General features: G+C 40.3%; 1 protein-coding gene across 4 annotated transcripts; it reads left to right on the forward strand.

Moving 5' to 3' along the window:
* Positions 1–489: 489 nt before the first annotated feature.
* Positions 490–21497, forward strand: LOC131227689 (uncharacterized). Of its 4 annotated transcripts, none has more exons than XR_009162451.1 (10): positions 490–1591; positions 12938–13102; positions 13715–14071; positions 14214–14277; positions 15261–15478; positions 16506–16619; positions 17970–18075; positions 18166–18462; positions 19207–19310; positions 20996–21026. XR_009162451.1 is itself a non-coding variant. In XM_058223481.1 (10 exons), exons 1-10 carry the CDS (start codon positions 587–589, stop codon positions 21144–21146), a joined length of 2496 nt encoding a protein of 831 aa, XP_058079464.1. In that variant the 5' UTR covers positions 490–586; the 3' UTR covers positions 21147–21497. The 4 variants fall into 4 exon arrangements, 2 of the variants coding, with proteins under 2 accessions (XP_058079464.1, XP_058079465.1); XM_058223481.1 differs by having other exon boundaries at positions 18166–18377; positions 20996–21497; XR_009162452.1 differs by lacking the exon at positions 20996–21026 and having other exon boundaries at positions 18162–18377.
* Positions 21498–22637: the final 1140 nt, after the last annotated feature.

Here is a 22637-nt window from a genome sequence, read left to right on the forward strand (position 1 = left end):
TTATCCACGCCATCCATCCATTTTACCAGATAATTTTATCTCAAAATCCCAAAATCAAAGCATATACAAAGCTCAAGTGGACCACACCACAGAAAATAGTGTGAATAGAACACCTACCGTTGAAAATTTCTTAGGGGCCACAGAAGTTTTGGATCAAGCTGATATTTTCTATTTTCGCTTCATCCATGTCTATGTGATCTTATGAACAGGTTGGATGGCAAATAAATATCATCGTGGACCCTAGGAAGGTTTCAACGGTGGAAATCATTAATCCATCTGTTTCTTACGGTGTGGTCCACTTGAAATTTGGATATGCTTTAATTTAGGGTTGGTCCACTAAAATTATCTAAAAAAACGTATGGACGGAGTGGATAAGACAAAAACATCCATGGTGGGCCCCACAGAGTTTACTCAGTCCGCTTAATGGGCTTCCGGGCCGTGATATGATATCTGTACTTCCCTCCTCGACCTTCCCTCCATTTTCCCAATTCAAATACTCCGAAATCCATACAGTGATCCAGACCTGTGAAAACAAAGAAAAACCCTAGAAATATAGGCCACAAAACCCCAACCCAACATTACCACAATGCCTTCGAAATCTAGGGCAACCCAATTGGATTCCGTAACCCTAGCGATGTCCGGCGATTCTTCGGACGACGATTTTCAGAACCCTACCCAAGTCATCTCCCTCACCCAAAATCTCATCTTCTCTTCATTCCAAAACCGCACCTCACAGCCTCTTAAACTATCCAATTCCGCAGCACCACTGAAGAAACCGAAGTCCGCACCCACCGGTAGGAAGAATAATTCCAAAATTCCGAAAAATCCAAAAGGACCAGAGCTCGATGTCGGCATTTCCAGCGAATGCAGTGCGGATCGCCGGAAACCCGACGATTATCCGAGCTTGCGACCTCTAAGACCGTTGAATGCTGCAGGAGCACCGAAGAAATCAAAGCCAGCAGCGTCTGTGGGGAAGGAGAATTGTGGAGTTATGGAAACCCAGAAAGACCCAGTTGTTGGTTTCGAAATCGCTACCGAACCGAGCAAGGAAACAGGGAACGGATCGAGGAATCAGCATTTTATGAATACGATCAAAGCAGAAGTGTTGGAATCGAGCATGAGTTGCAGTTCTGCAATTGGGAATGTGGGATTGTTGAAGAAACCAAAGCTGGGGGACGCAGGCACGGCAGACAATTGTGAAATTACGAAAAGCCCAGATGTTGATTTTGGAGTTTCTATCGGAGGCAATGGTGAAACTGGATTTAAGTGGAAAAGTGGGCATTATTCGAATTCGATTGAATCAAGGTTGTTGGAACCAATGGTTGAAAATGACGGATTGGGAGGGGACAGTATTGGAGATTTTGAGCCAGGTACACAGTTGAATGATCTGATGAACCTTTGCTCGGATATGGGCGAGGAAGAAAATCCGAATGGGGGTGTTTTTACAGAAGGAGATATCGGTACCAACAATTTCACGATGAGGAGCAGTGTTGTTGAGTGTCCATTGTGTGGGGCCGATATTTCGGATTTGAGTGAGGAATCACGTCAGCTGCACACAAATGATTGTCTCGATAGAGATGAGATTTCGAAGGTAATTCACACACACACTCTCTCTCTCTCTCTCTCTCTCTCTCTCTCTCTCTCCCCCTCTCATAGATTTTAGCACCAAATCCAAATATCATGATATTTTTGGTGCATCATGAAATTTCATGATATTGGGTTCAGCCAAACACAACCTCACATGAATATAATGGCCAATGGCAATGGGTGTGTTCTGTTGTCTAATGGAAGCGACTGTTACATAGCTCTTTCTCATATATTTTAGTTTGGGGTGCATTTGGTTGCACCAAATATCATGATATTAAATGATATTTTTGGTGCATCATGAAATTTCATGATATTTGGTCAACCAAACACACCCTTAAGGGATTTTAATGGCCAATGGGTATGTTCCATTATCTAATGGAAGTGGCCATTACAAAGGACGTCCAAAAAGATGTTAAAAGAAAAGACAAATCTACAATGCCTATTATTTCGGCTTTGATAATGATATAATGGATGATATGGTGTTTTCCATTCTATGATGGCTGTTATCTGGAAAAAAAAATGGTGTTCTTAGGAAGAAAGGCCAACATCTATTTCCCCCATAGTTATTTACGATGAAACACTTTGAGGCCGTATCATTATGCTATCCATTATTAGGTTCTCGGGTTGAAAGGTTGCAGAGTATTGTTCTGTTTTTCATTTTTTAGTTCATACTGGTGGTGCCCATGGTTCAGTTATCCAAACAGTTAAGGTCATGGGTCCAACGAGGATGGCCCATGAACCCAAAAATCCCTCAGCTGGGATGGATCCTAACCTTCAGTAGGTGGTCAACAAATAGACAGTTAAGAGATAAAAAACAGCAATTGCTCATATGCAAACAAGATAAGAAGGCCAAATATTACAGCAAGGATCTCCCCATCTGGGGATTCTTTTATGCAAGCCATGCTCCATGAAGCCCATCATTTTAATGGTCTGGATAGTTGAACCATGTGCCCCAGTTATACAAATTGCAAACCAAATTGTACTATACAACCTTTGGCCTATGACATCTTTAAGTTCATAGTTGAAGCTTTATGGGGAAGCAATTGATACAAGAAATATGAAAGAAAAAAGGTACCTGAAATTGCATCCTTAATTTTCCATTATCTTCATCATTGGTCTCCAAAGGAGAATAATTGTGTTTGTTTACATTCCAAAGACAAAGTTGGGGGAAATGGTTATGCAGATGAGAGTATGAGCATTGATATACTAAAACTGTTGCTTTCAAAAAACCTTACAAAGAAACTAAAGTGGAAACAGGTGTTGCCCACATATGAAATTTGAATAAGTAGCCATTTCCTTGGTTTTCCCGTCTCCATTTGTTTGCATCTTCCAAAATTATATTGCTAGGATCTTCAACCTGGGAATTTTTGGTGCATGGGTCATCCAGGATGGGGCCCATCATAATGACAATTTGGATCACCGAACATGTTGCACAAACTCTACACCCAAGCACGCATGATACTTCCATGAGAAAAAATAGAAAAGGCTTTTGGCTTTGAAACCATATTAGGGGAGTGAAGGAGAAAAGACTGATAATAAATGTCTAGAACCCTTTTTTTTTGAATGGTATAGCTACAACCTTTTTTCACAAGTAAATGGTGGCGAATATGCACAATTCCATTATTAGATAAATTCGTGGTGATGTCAACAATTCTTTTTTACTTTTTCTGAAGGGTTAATCAAAATTTTATTAAAAAAGAATAAAAAATGGAGAACAAGGATGATGAGAGATCATTTGGCTAATACAAAGAAGAAAAAACCTCCAACTTCCCCGAAAAAGCCCTAATCGATTGTCCTTATAGATGGTGGTGGTGTTAAAATTGTGATACCAAATTCACTTTGAGTTTATTCACTTTTATGAGCCCATATTACCCATGTTTCACATGCTAATAAAGCCCAAGTGTTAGTGGACCCTTGGAGGGGTATTTTTGACATTTTCCTCTTGAAAGGGTGGCTTTTAGGGTTAGTTATGTTAGGGTTAAGAGAGAGTTATGATTTTGGGGTTGTTTTCTAGTGTTTTGAGAGCTTTCAAGGGGAGAGAGCTAGGGTTTTTTGCTGTAAGTTCTCTTTGTCCCATGTAATCTTCTTTGAATAGTAGATTGATCTTCGCTTTATGCCGCGGTTTTTTCCCGCAAGGGTTTTCCAAGTAAAAAATCGTGTGTTCTCTATGTGGTTTTGGATTTTTTAATTTTTAATTTTTTAATTTTTCGTTTTCTCTTGTTTTTTTCAATCCAAATTAAGGTGTTTCTGCATGGCTGGTTCTCTAATAAGTGGTATCAGAGCGAGGTTGGTTTGTTAGTTTGGATTTGAGATATGGTGTCAAGGGGATCGAATGTGATGTTCGAGACAGAGAAATTTACGGGTAAAAACAACTTTGAAATATGGAGATTGAAGATGAAAGCCCTCTTAGTTCAACAAGGGTTGTAGTATGCACTCCTTGTGAAAGTGCACCGTCCAGAATTTGTGAAGGAAGAAGATTAGAATGAACTGGATCAAATGGCATTTAGTACAATTCAACTGTGTTTGGCCGATGAAGTCCTTTACAATGTCATAGGTGAGATGACTACTGCAGCTTTATGGGTGAAGTTGGAGAGTATTTACATAACGAAATCTCTCACCAATCGTCTATTTCTAAAGAGGTAGTTTTATACTTTGAAAATGGCGAATGGTTGGATTTATCTGAACATATTAAAACGTTTAACAAACCGGTTTGCAAGTTAACGAGTATTGAGGTGAAGATTGAGAAGGAAGACAAAGCCATAATTTTGTTGATATCTCTCACCAAGTTGTTCGAATATTTGGTTGATACTGTTTGCTATGGTAGGAATACTTTGGACATCAAGACTGTTATCGTAGCCCTTTAGTTGAAGTAGTTGTAACAACAAAGCGATGATGAAGGTATATCTACGGATGTGTTGTTTGCTTGGGGAAGACTGTCTGAGCGAGAGAAGGGAAAGCCGCGATCTAGATCTATGTCAAAAGGCAAATGAAAGTTGAAGCGTTAGACTTGTCAAAGGATGTGGCATTTAAAAAAGGACTGTCAGTTTTCCAAAGCCTTGAAGGATGAGAAGTCGGGTGATTCGCCGAAGGAAGTTAATTCAGTTGAATCTGGTGAAGGCTTAGATGGTTGTGATGTATTTGTAGTGACCAAGATCAGAAATTTTTTTAATTAGGAAAGGATCTTGGATACGGGGGCATCATACCATATGTGTTCTCATGGAGTTGGTTTACCACATATAGCGAGTATAATTGTGGATTGGTTCTTATAGGCAATGATCATGCTCGCAAGATGATTGGAATTGGTTCGGTTCACATCAAGATGTTTGATGAGGTGGAGTGTACTCTGACAGAAAAATATGATCTCTTTGGGAGCTCGAGATGCAATTGGTTGCAAGTTCGCCGATCATGATCATGTCCTGAAGGTTTCAAAGGGGCTCTTACAATAATGAAGGCACAACGGAGCGAAAATCTTTACCGGTTGATCAGAAATATTATATGTGGTGGAGCCGCAACTTCTGAAGTGGATTTTACATCGGCGCCTTTGTGGCATGCACGACTAGGCCACATGTGCGAGTGGGGTATGGCGGTACTTCTCGATCGTAAATTAATTCCTAATTTTAAAAGCTTTAATTTGGATATATTTGAGCATTGCATATATGGGAAACAATCAAGGTCGCATTTTAAAATTGGAAAACATGTCAGTAAAGGGCAACTTGATTATGTGTATTCTGATGTGTAGGGGTCGTCACCTATTGTTTTTAGAGGAGGATCTTCTTACCTTATCACATTTATAAATGGCTTCTCTTCGAAGGTTTGGGCTTATATTTTAAAGCACAAATCCTATATGTTTGCCACTTTTAAGATATGGAAAGTGATGGTTGAAAAACAGACATGATGAAAAGTGAAAGTTCTAAGGATAGATAACGGTGGTGAATTTGCTTCAAGAGAATGTGATCAGTATTGCAAGAATTGGGGGATTGTTAGACACAACACAGTAAGGCATACGCCAAAGCAGAATGGTGTGGCGGAATGTATGAACCAGACTCTTTTGGAAAAGAGCTCGGAGTATGTTGGCAATTTTGGGTTGGGCAATGAGCTTTGGGCTGAAGCTGTTTCTACAGCTTGTTATTTGGTGAATAGGTCTCCCTCTACAGTTATTAGTTGTAAAATTCCTGAGGAAGTATAGAGTAGATTACTCGTGTTTGAGGATTTTTTGTTGTGATGCTTATTCTTATATACCATCTGTTGAGAGAGATAAGTCAGACCAAAGAGCAAAAAAGTGCGCCTTTGTTGGCTATGGTGATGCCGTGAAAGGTTACAGGTTGTTAGACGGTGCTTCATCGAAGATCATATTAGTTGGGGCATTAAATTTGATGAGGGTTCCTTGTTTTGGAAAAATGAACAAAAGGAAACGGAAAAGTCAGTTGTTGATGTGGAATTAGACAAGGGTGAAATACTTGAGGAACTTGAGCCGCAAGTTGAGGTAAAGAAAGAGGTGGAGCTACCACATGTCAGGGGAAATCCATTGAGGGATCGTAGGTTACCATTGAGATACGAGGATGACTCTAATATTGTATTTGCTCTCATTACAGATGAGGATGATCCATCTACTTTCTAGGAAACTTTAGAAGATAAAAATATAGAAAAGTGGATGACAACTATGCATGAAGAGATGAATTTTCTATATTAAAATAAAATGTGTGAGCTAGTTGAGTTACCTGTTAGGAGGAAGGCGATTAGGTGCAAGTGAATATTTCGGAAGAAATTGGTTAAGGTATAAGGCCAGATTGTTAGCGAATGAATATGCTCAAAAGGAAGGTGTTGACTTCAGTGAGATTTTTGCGCCGGTGGTAAAACAGGTATCTATCAAATTTCTATTGGCTCTGGTTGCCCAATACAATTTGGAATTGGAATAATTCGGTGTTAAATCTGCATTTCTACATGGGGAATTAGAAGAATAAATTTACATGAACCAACCAGAAGGTTTCGAATTGTAGGGAAAGAAAGATCTTGTTTGTAGGTTGAAGAGGTCGTTGTATGGCCTAAAACAATTGCCTAGGTAGGTATAAGAAGTTTAATTCTTTCATGTTGAGCCAGAGTTTACTAGAAGTGAATTTGATCATTGTGTTTATTTTGGAGCACTTAGTGGCAGAGAATTCATCATTTTAGTGTTATGTGTTGATGATGTGCTTATTTCCAGCCCTAACATGTCTGAAATCAACATGTTGAAGGCTAAGTTATCTAGGATGTTATTGAAATGAAAGATCTGGGGGCTGCAAAGAGGATTCTTGGCATTGATATATACAGGGATAGGGAGAGGAGCAGGCTATGGTTGTCTTAGGAGGAGTATCTTGAGAAGGTTTTAGTCAAGTTCAGATTGGAAAATGCGAAACCAGTTAACGCTCCCCACGCTACTCACTTTTGGCTTTCTTCAAAATTATATCCTACGTGAGATGGAGAAAAGTGGTATATGTCTTGTGTGCCCTACTCGGGCGTAGTTGGTAAGTCTTATGTATGCCATGGTCTGTATGAGATTGAATATTTCACATACAGTTGGTGTTGTGAGCATATACATGTCAAACTTCGGCAAGCAACATTAGGAAGAGGTGAAATGGTTACTTCGGTATATATGAGGTATGATGGACTGCGTCTTGTGTTTCAGAGATTCGGAGGAGAGACTTATAGGCTATCTTGATTCGGATTATGCAGGGAATGTGAACAATGCAAGGTTTACTTCCGGTTACTCGTTTATGCTAGCGGGTGGAGCTATCAATTGGATGTCTAAGCTTCAATTTGTGGTTGTAGTTTCCACTACCGAAGTTGAATACGTGACAGTGACGGAGGCATTCAAGGAAGTTGTTTGGTTGAAAGGGATGATGAATGAGTTGTTTGGAGCACGATTGATTTGGTGAAGAACTCAGTATATCACTTCTTGACTAAGCACATTGATGTTCGTCATCACTTTATCCGGCATATGCTAGAAGAATGAGATGTTACTCTTGAGAATATTCGCACTAGTGGGAATCTGACAGACATGCCTACGAAGGTCGTTCCTTCAGAGAAGTTCAAGTTTTTCTCGACTTCTTGGGCTTCGCAATAAAGGAATAGAGATGGAGTGTGCACAAAGCGATGATGGCGATGCTTAGAAGAATATTGGCAAGGCAAGGAAGTGATTTTGCTATCAAGGTGGAGATTGTTAAAATTGTGAAACCAAAATCACTATGGCTTGATTCACTTTTATGAGCCCATATGACCCATGTTTTACATGCTAACAAGGCCCAAGTGTTAATGGAGCCTTGGAGGGGTATTTTTGACATTTTCATCTTGAAAGGGTGACTTTTAGGGTTAGTTATGTTAGGGTTAAGAGAGAGTTTCGATTTTGGGGTGGTTTTTTTTGGTGTTTTGAGAGCCTCTAAGGGGAGAGAGTTGGGGTTTTTTGTTGTAACTTCTTTCCATCCCTGTAATCTTCTCTGAATAGTAGATTGATTGTCGCTTTGTGCTATGGTTTTTTCCCGCATGGGTTTTCTACGTAAAAAATCATGTGTTCTCTATGTGGTTGCTTGGATTTTTCTTTTTTTCTTTTTTTATTATTTGTTTCAGTCTAGATTAAGGTGCTTTCGCAGGGTCGGTTCTCCAACAGGTGGCTCTACTCATTCCACAACTAGCCACCTAGCTTTGAAGAACACCTGCTCCGGAGTAGCCAACTTGTTGTTAAAGGTCTTTTTATTACATTCTAGACAAGTGGCCTAAAATATAGCTACTAGAGAAAGGCACCAAATCAATTTTTTCTTCCTTGCTGACCATGCAAAATGCCACATAGCTAAAAAGTCCCCAATTTTTTGAGGCATCACCCAAGCAGTGTCCAACAACAAGAGAAAATTCTCCAAAATTGCCGTAGTAAAAACTCACATCAATGTAGAGGTGGCCCATTGAGGTGCAAGCATAGGATGCAACCATTAGGGATGGCCATATGCCTCTCCCGTACATTGTCGATGGTGAGGATTTTGTTCTTACCTACCAACCACGTGGAAGCCACCACTCTAGAAGGGCCCTAATATTTCCATGTGTGACGAGTAGAATCCTTTTTTTTTTTTTTGGACGGGAGTCTCGTTTTGAAGAATTGAGTTGAAGGATTTGACCGAGAATCCCCACTCATCAAATGGTTTTTTTAGGGCACATTTGGTGGAAAAGCGAATATGATCCAATCCAGCTTGAATTGTAATAGAAATCATTAGTAGTTTGACTTGAAAGTTGAAACTAATGTGTATGGATTTTGTTGATTCTGATGTGGAATGACAACCGCCAAACACCCTGTAAAACCTCAAATGCAATGCTGTGGATTTGATTATCACGATCCATGGTGCACCTAGATGCCGTGTCAAGTGTCAACCATATCAGTCATATGTTTGATAGGATAAAAGGCTAAGGAAATAGGCTGCCATTAAATGGCCTCAGCCATAGAATATTGCCTACTAGTGTCAGGTTCCTTTAGAATTTAGAGCACTCTACCGGCAAACCTTCAACATCATGAATTTTGAGACATACAATTCGGCCATAGTGTGGCATCATGGGCATGACTTTCATTTTTTCAGAATCTTGTGAGTCATGGATTCTTCAGGTCCTAAAATGACTGGTCTTCTACTGGTATTGCAATTCTACCTTCAATACCTGTCCTTCTTCCTGCCACTTCGAGCATTTGAAGGGCCAAAACAAGCAAAAGGACCTGAGCTGAGTGCTCTTATAATCAAGGTATTATGTAACGTTATTGGCTGACTATATCTGCTGATGCAGCCCTGTAACAACTTTTTTTTCTTTGGTGCCAAAAATTAAAAAATTATTGGCAAAAGTCTAGAAAATGGGAGGATCCCAAATATGCATGTTCTTTTTGGTTTTAGACATATATTTCATGGTGTAACGTGCCATTCCTTGGTAAGAATGCTGTTTGTCAGGAAGTGTCAACTTAACCTATTGAAAGTCAACCACATAGGCCTTAATCGAACACAAATCAAACATAATTTGGTGGATTAGGCCCCTTTATATATAAATACAACAAAAAAAGATGGAAAAAAGGTGATGGTTGACCCCCTTTTCCATATTTTCCAAAATGGTCCACTCCGCTTCCATTCATCGAATCCCACTCAAATTGTGTTTTGATCCTCAAAATATGCCTAGATCTAGTTTAAAATTAGTTTCTAAGCTTTCTTCAGGGTTAAAATGAATAAAGAAGTGAAAAAACAAGAGCGAAGTTGAAAATAAGAACTATAATGGCCCCTCTATGGCCAGGTCGGCTTACAACAGCCATGTCGGCTCCGTAATGGCGCACATACAAGGTGTATCAGCTGATATGGGCTGATAGCCTGATACAGCCCATTTTTTCATAATGGACTGATTCACCCCTGTATCATGTAACAGGGGTGACCATTTCCTTTGCATAATGGCCGATACGGCCATAATGTAACTGTTTTTTAATACCATGCCTATAATCCCTCACAAGATTGATTTGCCTTTTGTCTACGTTAAAGCAAAAGTTAGCAACCAAAGAACAAGATACAAACGTTTGTGGTATCTCAAATTGTGACTGCCTTTTTTCTCATTTAATGCTCAAACATCGACTGGCCAGCAGTTTTCTCTCTCTCATGGGTATATAAACAGGGCCCATGTAATCGTGTTGGATGCTGGTAGAGTCCCTTGACACTTTCAGGCTAATTGCATATTTCTAGTGCAGGGCAATGTGCACTCGTATCTGTATTGCCCACTATAAATTCCCATCCTTTTGGGAAGGTTTTCTTAATTTCAGGAAAATTTTGTAGGAAATGTGTACATCCCCCTCAAGAAATCCATATAAAGTTGCTTTCTTATTCCCAACCATACATCATTCTGTTCTTGTACCATAGTTTTACTTTTCTTTGATTGCGAGTCAAACTTCCTTTGGATCGTAGTAAAATGAAAAGTGCGATTGTGGCAGATATACAATTTGGTTTGTAGTTCTTCTAGTTTGATTATATTATTCTCTCTTTTCAGCATCTATATCTCTACTATATATTACATGAGTAGCCATGGACATTTTTGCCCACTCAATTAGTTCTTGGTTGAGATTAAGCTTTGCCTTAATTAAAGGATATGGGGATGACTTTCATAAAAAGAAAGTGTATTTAGGGAATTTAGAAATGTATGACGCATTGACTGTGTGTTCAACTCTTCTCATCTCCTTTTTACATAGAGAAAACCCTCGATACTTTGGTAGAGTAAGATGGTATTTATAGGCGCTAAGGGCCTGTTTGGATTGCAATTACCTCAGTATTATAATGTAAAAAACACCATGATTACAAATTACAATACCTATCCCTTGAAAACATCTGCATTCAATGGTCAAATTCAGTTGCTTGTATAAAAGTGTAAAACACAGACCGACATCCCTGGCACCTGGATTTCGATGCTTGGATTGCTGTGATTAACCCCCAAGCATTCAGCAAAAATCATTATGATGCTCTACTGTGCTAAATATCTGTAGATGTTTTTAGCTGTTTGTGTATCACATGGCATGGTTTGATTTACTACACTGGTCACAAGCTACCCATACAATGGAGAGCGTACAAGTGCATAGTCCAAAGGCGCACTTCATACAATCAGTCGGATGTAGCAACATTTTACGGGGTTAAAAATTGCCCACCCAAGAAGATGGACTGCACACACATTCCTTCCAAATGGACGATAATGCCACAAACATGTGCAATGATCACAAATTCCTTTAACTATCTTCGGAATACATTTGCATTTCACTGCCGATTCCTATGTTTGGTTTGGCGGTGGTAAAATTGCAATGAGGACACATTTCCTTTACATCGTCTAGGTAATTGGCAAAACAAACAGTCCTTAAGGAGAAATCAAACGGCCAAGGAGGAACAAATAACTTTAAGTTACCCCTCATGTAAGTTCTCTGAGCTAATATATGCCTGTGTACAGTTTCGAAGTGCCCAAGTATCAGCCCTCATACTCTGCTAGAGTATCAACTCCCTTTTTCAACCTTAACTCTCCCTTGTCATGGAAAACCCCTACCTATCTCTTCATGTGTATTGCATGTGCCACACCTAATAGTATAGGTATATGATGCGGATATCAGTGGTGCACCCTTTGGAGTGTATCAGAGGAGGAGGCATCGCCGATAGAGTACTGGAGCGGAGGAGTTGATGTGGATGGACGTCGGGTCCATCGGACCCATTTTCTGATGCGCTACAGTGCAGGAGCAGCATGATCACACCCTGACTATAGATCCATGGGTTGGATTTCACATCCTACCACACGAGTGTTTTAGTTTTAGGCGTTTTTGTTCTTTTTTCTTGTTTCAGGGAGTTTATTGCACTTTCTTTAACTTTTCGTCTTTTTTTGTTATTTTTCTTGTTTTTAGGGGCTTTAGTGCACTTTTACTTTTTCCATAGCTTATATATACGTTGTGAGAATTGTATTTTCATTATTATTGAATAAATAGAAATTCGTTTCTTTTCTTCCTCTTTATTCAAGAGATTAGGGTTTCAAGATTGGCCCTTGGGTGTTGAGCATTCCACCTCGATTTTATGTTTCCCTCTTTCTAGATCTTCGAGGTGTAGGAAAAGTTAAGAATCATCCTCCCCCTTTTCTCTTGACGACAAAAAACCCATACTTTCTTCATTTCGAACCCTTCATTCTTCACCCCTTTCGTTCCTCTCTTAATACCCCCTTTCTAGTTTGAACGGAAAAGAGGGACGGTTAGTCAGTAGAATCAGATCCAAACTTGACGGTAGACTGACTTACACTAGATCTGAGATATCCTCATATCCCTATGTCCTCCCTTTTTACTGTTTTCGCGATTTTATTCTAAGGGGCATGATCCTGACAGAATGACCTCATCTTTGTGTTGAAATTTACCTAATCCCTTTGATTGGAAACGGTTAGTTGATTTGTGTATTTACTTGAACATTCTTTAACCTGATTATACATGCATCTAGGATTAGGTCATCACATGTCCCTACATCAGTATATGCGAGTGCATGTACGCACAAGCATGCGTATGTGTGCATGTGCATGTGTATATATGTATATGTGTATGTGTGTATATATAAATGTATATGTATCTATATACATGTAGATGAAAAGATTCAGCATCTCAAAATATGCCTACAGTTAATGGGCAAATCACAAAGTATGTGCGAGTGTAGTGTTTTTAATTTGGAATCATTTTAAGGATAAAATGGGTGAATGGTGATAAATATGGTTCCCCTTTCATAACAATCAGCTATCTTGATGAAACTTGATAACCCAAAATAATGAGATTTGGAGGTTTATAGTGATCATTGATCAATGCATTTTCTTGCAGATAATTATTCCAAGCGATAGCGTGGGCCCTGATTCGCCGCAACAACAGGTTGTTGATGTCTCCCCTGTTCTCGAATGGCTGCGTAATTTGGGTTTATCCAAATACGAGGATGCTTTTGTTAAAGAAGAGATTGATTGGGACACCCTACAATGGCTGTCAGAAGAGGTATGCTTTCTTAATTGTCACATTCCATGGTCTGTGTGATTGCACCTGTGAGGATGAATGCCATGTGTAAAACAGGATCTGTAGGTTATTTTTGTATCATACGATTTTATACTCACATGAACAGCTGGTCTCTTGAATTAGAGGAATCCTACTATAATGCGTGTGTTTTATGGAGTCCCATGAAGCGTGCACCAAAACACCTCTGTTCTATGGTGGCACTCATATACAGCTATGGGACCCTTAATTTGGTGGGCCCCATCACCAAAACTAAGACAATAGAACTGAGGTAGCCGTCCAGTTACTGTCATAAAATAGGGATGGTTAACTTGAAAAATGATCGTTTGTCTGCACCAGCAGGCAAAAGATACAATAGTAGGATTGTCATGTTGGTCAGATGACTATGAATTTTGGTCTATTGTCCATCTGCATGGCTGCCTGCCAGATCAATGGTTTTGATAGCAATGAATGTTTGCCGACCTTATGCGGGGATGACATTTCATGAAACTTCTATGAAGCAAACACCACAATAGCATTTCTTTTTGAACCACCCATTTGCTGTAATTTATCGTGTTCTCGAACTAGTCCCACTTAATCATTTGCAAAATGCTGCAGGACTTACTCAGTATAGGCATTACTGCACTTGGTCCGAGGAAGAAGATTGTGCATGCACTTAAAGAGCTTAAAAGAAACATCCATGGGCATGAATCAAACATGGATACTTCTAGAACTAGAACCAGTGAGAACAAGAGTCTCTTTCTACCTGGAAATAAGTTGATTACGCAGTTTTTTGAAGGCCCATCTGCTGTTGATAGAAATAGAAACAGCGGGCCACCCAAATCACAGCATAGGGTAGAAAGAAGTAATAATGATTCTGGCCGTAAGAGGGCTACAGTTAGACGTCGTGCTAGTAGCGGAAGACTCAGAGACATACCTCCATGGTGTTGCATACCAGGAACACCATTTCGAGTGGTATTGTGTTCTTTCATTTGAATAACCATTCTTTTACATGTGCTGGTTTTATATTTTAAGACAGTCAGTTTCCCTGCTAAGTACTCTTCAAAAGAAATAAAAAAGTTTTCCTGCTAAGTATATGCTTGATTTGCATTTGTAGGATGCTTTCCGCTATTTAAGAGGAGATTGCTCCCATTGGTTTCTTTCGCATTTCCATACAGACCGTAAGTTCAATTATACCTTGTCATTATTCTAGTTCAAGTTCCATGTGTTGTGGAGGAACTATATGATCATTGGTCTGATGATTTGTATGCTATCCCTGGGCCTTTTTTTCTTCTTCTTCTTCTTCTCCTTTTTTTTTTTTTTACACACCCCACATATCGAGCCCAGGACCTTAGTTTTGAAACGCACTCTGTCTACCACTGAGCCATGGGTTGGATCCCTGGGCCTCGAGTTATGTGGGGCCATGGTACAATGATTCAAATTGTTGGTCTATGCGGTCCTGCTGTGAATGGACTATGCCCAAGGATTGACGACTTGTCTGAGTTGACTCAGACTTGGTCAAGTTCAATCTGGTCCGGCACCATGAGTCAACACTGAAAGTATGGGTGACTTGGCACAACTTGATTGAGTTACCCCCTGACTTGGCCGAGTTATGATTCGACTCAGGACGGAGTGAGTCAGTCCGAGTTGTCTAGTTTTAAAACCATGACTATGCCTCAAACATCTTCTCGAGGGGACAATCCTAATTCTTCTATTTGCATCCAGTCAAATATACAGGCAAGGAAAAATACAGTGATGGGTCACTTGCAACTGAAAAGGTCCAAAGATTGGATGGTTAGGATAGTCCGGTCTAGGACATTTTCAGGGCATTGTCTTGCACAATGGGCATCCTAAACATCAATAGACCATGCCCCAAAATCTCCTAGATTGAAAGATCCTGTCTGCAGTCTCTGCATCAAACATTGCTGTATATTTTTCTTATCAATGTATTTGTTGCCCACTGGTTGAAATGTTGGGGCAGGGACATTTTGGGGCATTGGGGCATCCAATCAATTGTGTGTACATTAGATCAATAATCTGGATCACATTGGCATGGGCCCCACTACTACAATCTCTAGGCTGGGTCCATCCACAGGTAACTCACAAGTGGCATTGTACTAAAATTTACTCCATGATTCTTAACCTTAATGGATTTGTTATGCAGATTATCAGGGTCTTACGAGGGGATTCTGCCGCGGGAAAATCTATTGCTCCTCAATCACAGCATGCCTTGTAAATATGAAGATAGGGGTTCCATGGGATAGGCTGCAAGTCCTACCCCTCAACGAGAAAATTAACATTGCTGGTGTTAATGTCACATGTTTGGATGCGAACCACTGCCCTGGTTCGGTAATTATTCTTTTCGAACCACCCAACAGCAAGGTGATGTGCTCTAAGATATTCCTGTATGACCTCTTGTTGTGGCATACATGCCAATGCATCAAACATGTACGAGGTCTGTGCCATCCACTAGGTGCAGCCAGTCTGAACATGCCTGGCTGAAAAAGGCTGGTCCACACATCAGGTGGGCCACACATGTTATGAGAAAAATGAGCAGGCAGAACAAATGTCCAATGGTCTATATTCATAGTGCACATGTACACCATCCAATGAGTGGACCAACCTGATTCTTTTGTCAGTGCATGTTCAAGGTGTGCCCATAACATTCATGAGATTCATGACAGTGGAGAGATTGAGAAGGATGTTACCCAGTAATTCAAGTTATGCGGAAGAAATGGAGGTATGCCTCTGGAGTTATATGTGATTGTCTCTACCACTCGAATTGAAAGGAAAATTTTATAGAATCAATACAAGACTAGCCATGCTTTATGGATAGAATGTTGGGCAGTTAAGGAGCAAAATATTCATAGGATGTTGAGATGGATGAGTGGCAAGACGAAGAAGGATAGAAAATAGAAATAAATGCATCTGAGGAAACTTACACCCATATAGTTAATAAATGAAGGAAAATAAACTTAGATGGTTTTGGTTATGTGCAATGGAGACTGAGAATTGTGCTGGTTAGGAATGAGTTGGTACAAGTTGAAGGCTCTAAAAGGGCAAGGGAAGGCTGAGAAGGATGTCGGTGGAGGTGCTAAGAAAAAAAACTTGATGACCTATGCTCTAACTGAAGTTATGGCCCTTGGTAGAGTGGAATGGCAGAACAAGATTCATGTAGCCAATACCATTTAGTTGGGATAAGGCTTGAATGATGACGATGATGATCACGGTGTGCCTCACCTAATGAATGGTCTAGATCTTGCACCAATTGTCACTTTGGCATGTTTCATATGAATTTCTTCTTCAATCTGGATTTGCTTGAAAACCTTTGCATTCCTCCATAAAAAATATCAAATATGCTTCATGATTTAATTTCTCAAATTGGCTCTTACTCATTTTGTGGTATCAGGTGGTCTTACACACTGGGGATTTCCGATTTACTGAGGAAATGACAAGGATACCTGTTTTTCAATCATGTTCCATCCACACTCTCATCCTCGATACGACTTACTGCAACCCTCAGGTATGTGATAAGCAATGTTATTTTAGACCCTTTTTGGATGCATTACAAAATTAAATTGCAATTCCCAGTTCATTAAAGTGAAAACGACCAAATTGGTACCATTCCTTAGTGGCCATTTGGATACAAGCAAAGTTGTGTTCCGGACAGACTGTCTAGGTCATGCTTTCTTGGATACATTATGTAGGTTTATACTGTCTTAGACTAGCTATTATGTTTGCTTTTTGTCAAACATGGAATAGGGAGTCGAAAGGGACTGTGGTACATGTGCAGAACTTAGATGGATGGTGACACTTGTGGCACATATGAAATCGAATTGTATACTGAGTAAACACTGTTGGGCCCACTGTGAATGTATGTGGTTAATCCCTTTTTCCAGCTCATTTCAGGGGTTGAGCCCAAAATTGAAGCATATCCAAAGCTCAAGTGGACCAAACCAAGGAAACAGTGGGAATAATGATTTCCACTGTTGAAACCTTGTTAGGGCCCACGGTGATGTTTATTTGTCATCCAACCTGTTCATAAGGTCACGCAGACCTGGATGAATGTAAGGCACAAATATCAGCTTGATCCAAAACTTCGGTGGCCCCAAGAATTTTTCAATGGTAGACGTTCAATTCACACCGTTTCCTGTGGTGTGGTACACTTGAGCTTTGGATATGTTTCATTTTTGGGCTCAAGCCCTAAAATATATAGTAAAATGGATGGACGGAGTGGATAAGATACATAAATCATGGTGGACCCCACACAGTTTACTCAATACACAATCTGCTTCCAGCACATACAACGTTTGAAGATTGGTGGCAGCACAGGGGGCACATGCGGGATGCTTGAATATGGATGGTTGAACAATGTACTACATTTTGACACATGGGATATGTGGGTACGAAACATTTGTATTCTTGCATGCATTGAATTAAGGATAAGCTTTCTTCATATTTATTTCACCTTTTCAAGAGATATGCTAATTGTTATCCTCACTTTATTCCATATTTTGGGGATAGACTATCCTTATTGCCATTAGTTCCTTTGCATAAATGGGTTAGACAAATCATGGACAACTTGTCTACCTCGGCCAACCTGTGCAGGACACAACTTGGCTTGCATCAAATCATTCCCTTAGTATTCAAAAACTACGCTCCAAATTGCAACTGCGATACATTGAAATTGGTTTTGTAGGGAACTAGGCACTATTTGGAGGAAATGTCATTACAATTTAGTGCCACTTGATTTAACTAAACATTTATAATTAATTTGATTATGTAGCCAAAAGTGGCCTAAATGAGCACCCTGGTTTGGCATGAGACCAGTAGAAGTGTCAGATGTTTTATCTTAGTTGATGATTCTGTGCAGTATGACTTCCCGAAGCAGGAGGCAGTGATACAATTTGTGGTCGACGCTATTCAAGCAGAAGCTTTCAACCCAAAAACTCTATTTCTAATTGGTAGCTACACAATTGGTAATGCCTCTCTCTCTCTCTCTCTCTCTCTCTCTCTCTCTCGCTGCTGATTTAATGTTCTGTGCTGCGGTGCTTGTTATTCTAAGACAGGCAAAGAGAGACTGTTTTTGGAAGTTGCTCGATGCCTGCGAAAGAAGATATATGTTGGCGCAGCAAAATTACGGCTGCTCCAATGCCTGGACCTTCCTGAGGAAGACATGCAGTGGCTTACACTGAATGAATGCGAGAGTCACATTCACGTTGTGCCCATGTGGACGATCGCCAGCTTCAAACGGATGAAACATATATCGGATCAATACTCTGTGAGGCCCATAGTATACAGATAGAGCGCTACCAAGCACACACAGGCACCTCTACATGTGGGAGGGCCGCCTTGCCATGCATCAGGTGGGCCCCACATGTAGGAAAGTATGCAATGTCTATAAATAATTTGCAGCCAGGTCGTGTGTGTGGTGGGGCTTTGCTAGTGGCACCATAATCTTCTACGACACCTGATTGAGTTCTGTGGGCCCACTGTTTCATGTATGCCATCTATCAGGTGCATTTCTGGATGTTAGGCCCTGAGGCCTAAAAAGCCCTATCCCCACAACTCAGATGGGCCATGCCACCAATTGAGAGGAGACAACGAACATAGGTTAGTGTGTGGAGCCTACCATGGTTTGCATATTTCATCCAATCCATTTTTCAGGTGTGCCTCAACAGGATGAACATACTCTCCAAAAGCCAGCCTGATCCAAAGCTAAGGTGGCAACACTGCTTCAACTTTGACATTTTAGGAGTGATTTTACATTGCTCTCCCCAGTGTGGCCCACCTGAGTTTTGAACGGAGCTTCTTTTTGGGATGTGTGGTTGATAATAGAAGGCATGCCTGTTGGGCAGAGTGGATGTCAAAGACTAATGTGTTTTACTTGCTGCATCCAACAGGTGTTGTAGAGGGTTCCAGTCCTTGTTAGTGCATTATACACATGCAAAATTGGTGTGTGTCTACATTTAGAGGTGTTCTAGAAGAGAGGTTTATGGGTGCTTAGCAAAACTCATTCGGACAAATGACTATTTCTTAATTTCCTTTATGCTTCGAAGATCTAACACTCCATATCCATTTGTATTTCTGATGCATTCTCATCTCATTAGGGTCGCTTCAATCTGATTGTTGCGTTCTCTCCTACCGGTTGGACGTTCGGCAAAGGGAAGAAGAAATCTCCAGGGAGAAAGTGGCAACAGGGTACTGTCATCAGGTGATGTTTGTATGAATTTTCATCTTTCTTTATGCACACAGGACCTTCCTATATTACTACCATCTTGGTCGAAGGCTTCTATTTTCAATTTTTTTAAAAAATGCAGAATCTGGGATTTCCTCGAAATGGTTTTAAAAGATGTCCATGACACATTTTTTAGACTCACCTCATATGCCCTTGAGTCGAGTCATAAAACCATGCCATGAGGAGACTCCAAAGTGAGTCCTGGGAGAGATTAACTAGAATGTGTTGTTAACAGATGGATGTTTTCAACATTTTGGAAATGATGGGTATGTACTGCACATATATACACGTACATTGAATCCATGCTTGTGCATGTGTCCATGCCCGGTTTTTCAGCTTGTACAAGTGGGGCTTATGGTTTAGTTATCTAAAATGATGATATTAGGTCCCCACCTTGGATATATCATGCGCCAATGATCTTCCAGATTGATGGATCCTAGCCGTTGAATCTTTGGCCTTTCTTTGGTTGAATATGGATGTCAAATTGGTCTCACACTCGTTAGATGAGCTGGTAGAGATAGTGCCATGTGTGCGAGTGATCCAGGGTTCAATATCCGGTAGTGTTACCTTTTAAAAAAATATGGACCTCAAATTGCATATCTGGAAGTTTTTTGGTGCATGGCCACCTACTGTGGGGCTCGTCATGTCAATGGTTCGGGTAATTGAACCATGAGCTCCCCTTGTAGAAATTAAGAATCTCAATCTACACCATTTACAGTGGAAGACCAGATAGTATAACCTGAGCATATGAAAAATGCTAAAAATTGAATTACTCAAAGGAGAGACTGAGGAGTTGCATGACAGCACATGTATGCAAGATCCAGACCATGTAACAGGTGGGGTTCTTTGTGAGCATGCTCCGTCCTGAAAACTAGGCCGGCCATCAAGTGGGCCACGTTTGTTTGTTGAATATAGGCTGTATGTTGCCTACCTGATGAGGGGATTGCAAGTTCATGGGCCGGGGCTGTGTCTGGCTTAGGCTATGGGCGGTTGAAACATTCGCGATTTTTGAGAATTTTTCTTTCTTTGGTTCTTTTCTTTCCATAACAAGAGAGTCTATTTAACGATATTGGAAATTCTACTGAGCAGAAATTTCAAAATCAGAAATTATTAAAATTTTATGGATTTCACTGCAGAATTCCTTAGAAATTCAGAGTTTACCAAATAATGCATCGAGGAATCAAAATTCCTAGGCAGTGCTTCTCAAGGGAAGAAATTCCCGAAATCTCCTTTTTCTTTAGAAAGAGATGAAGTGGAGAATTGTGGAGCCGGCATGTTATGTGAATGGCATCCAACCCATCTAACATATGCAACCCACAATGATGATCACACATGAGAAATTTGGCTGATTGAATCATTAGATAATAGATAGACAGCACATGGATTTGGATCTTTTGGGTGAATTGTTTTGTTTCGAATGGTTTGGCCCACTTTATGATCGGATACCCCGGAATTTTGGTTTGTCTGATCATGATGGTAGGATGCATTTGTTGGATTGGTTGGTTCACTTGAAAATTTTGAATCATCTAGGCATTATTTGGCAGGAGATCTGAAATCTCAGGAATTTGCAGTAACAATCCCAAAATTTTGAAGGATTTACATAGTTTTCCCCTCTACCCAATCTGAGTTGATTCTGAGTGTTTTAGAGCATGCGATTTCAGGTACGAGGTCCCATACAGTGAGCATTGCAGCTTTACGGAATTGAGAGAATTCGTGCAGTTTCTATCACCTGAGAACATAATCCCAAGCGTAAACAATGACGGCCCAGAGACTGCCGATGCCATGATTGCTCTTCTTATGTCCGAATCTTAAGACCCGAAATCTTTTGCAGGGAAGGATGTATATGAAAGGCCCAGATCATTTGATCAGTCATTTGTACAAGATAGAGAGAATCATTGTGGCCTAACAATTGAAATGTGGAAATCATTCACTTGCAACTTATATCATGAATGTATGTCGTTTGGAATATATAACTGTCGAATCAAACCCGTACCAGGTCTTGACTCGCCGATTGGTCGGATCCAGTCCGACTCAGGCTGGCTTGGGATGTTTGACTTGAGCTACAGCTTGGTTTGAAGTATTCATTGAGTGGAACTGAAATGAGGCTGTATAACTTGACTCAGTATGACAGAGTTTTATGGCAAGAAAAAGGTTTATTCTCAATTTTGACTTGCTGAGTTGATCCAGTGAAGATTGAGTTGAGTTGGGTTTTTGGAATTTTCAAATTATTCCAAGATGGCATGCTTTCCTTTTGATAATCTGTATATTGGGTTGACACAAACCTGTGGGACTCTTTGCCGAGTCATCTTCTGGTTGAGTCATTTGCCGGGTTGAACAGTTATTGCCTTATTGGAAATGGGGCACGAATGGGATAGCATAATGGTACGGGTATACTCCTGAGTGTGATGCTGTGGCCTGACTTGCTATGTGATTCGGCTGGTTTGGTTGAATCTTCAATCTTCCAGTTTCGATGATGTATGACTTGGAAATGAGAATCCATTGAGCTGAGTCAACTCACTTATAGTCACTTGTCTGGCCACCGAGTTAATGAGAAATGAGTTTAAAGTGGTCGTGAGTCCAACCTATTGCCCACCTCCCACAGGTTGGCCCCACCAGAGTACCTAGTGCAAAAATTAGCCCCATCTGCTCATCAGGTGGACCATAACTTATGCTCCAACCGGTTGGACTCGAGACCTTGGGTTTATGGGACTGATTGCTTCTGTGGTGATCAAAACATTCATCTGAGGGCCCCATCCAGATGTGCCACCAGCCCAAATTCTTTATTACCTGTGCCCTCCTTGGAAGCTATTTGAGGCCCACAGAGATGCCTGTGACAAATCCACTACGTCCATTAGTTTCTCTAGACCACAATAGGACATGAGTGCAAAAATCAGGCAGATTCAAAACTCAGGTGGGCTACACCATATGAAACAGCAGGGATTGAACAATTCCCATTGGAATCTTTGTGGGGGCCATAGAAGCTTTGTAACAGGATGATATTTGTGGCTACAGTTTATCTGAGTGGTAGTAACCCTATAAACGGTTTGGATGGCATGTAAACATCATGGCCGGATTCAGGAAAGTTTTAACGTTAATGTTTCTATTCTCACTCTTTCATGTGGTGTGACCTTAAAAATATTTTAATGGTCAACCACAATGGAGATGAGAGTAAAATACAAATATTAACTCAATCCAAAACTTTCATAACCTTAAAAATATTTTAATGGTCATTCACCACTTATTTCAATGGTGTGGTCCATTTGAGATTTAAATATGCTCGAGTTTTGAGATAATGTCTTTGAA

This window comes from Magnolia sinica, chromosome 15, assembly GCF_029962835.1.
Source record: "Magnolia sinica isolate HGM2019 chromosome 15, MsV1, whole genome shotgun sequence".
NCBI classification, from domain to species: Eukaryota; Viridiplantae; Streptophyta; class Magnoliopsida; order Magnoliales; family Magnoliaceae; genus Magnolia; species Magnolia sinica.

Excerpts from the sequence above, each read along its gene's own strand:
- LOC131227689 (XM_058223481.1), top strand. The coding sequence starts at position 587 with ATGCCTTCGAAATCTAGGGCAACCCAATTGGATTCCGTAACCCTAGCG. Across the intron at positions 14,072-14,213 it reads CAGGAACACCATTTCGAGTG|GATGCTTTCCGCTATTTAAG; the intron begins GTATTGTGTTCT and ends TTGCATTTGTAG. Across the intron at positions 18,378-19,206 it reads ATATATCGGATCAATACTCT|GGTCGCTTCAATCTGATTGT; the intron begins GTGAGGCCCATA and ends TCATCTCATTAG.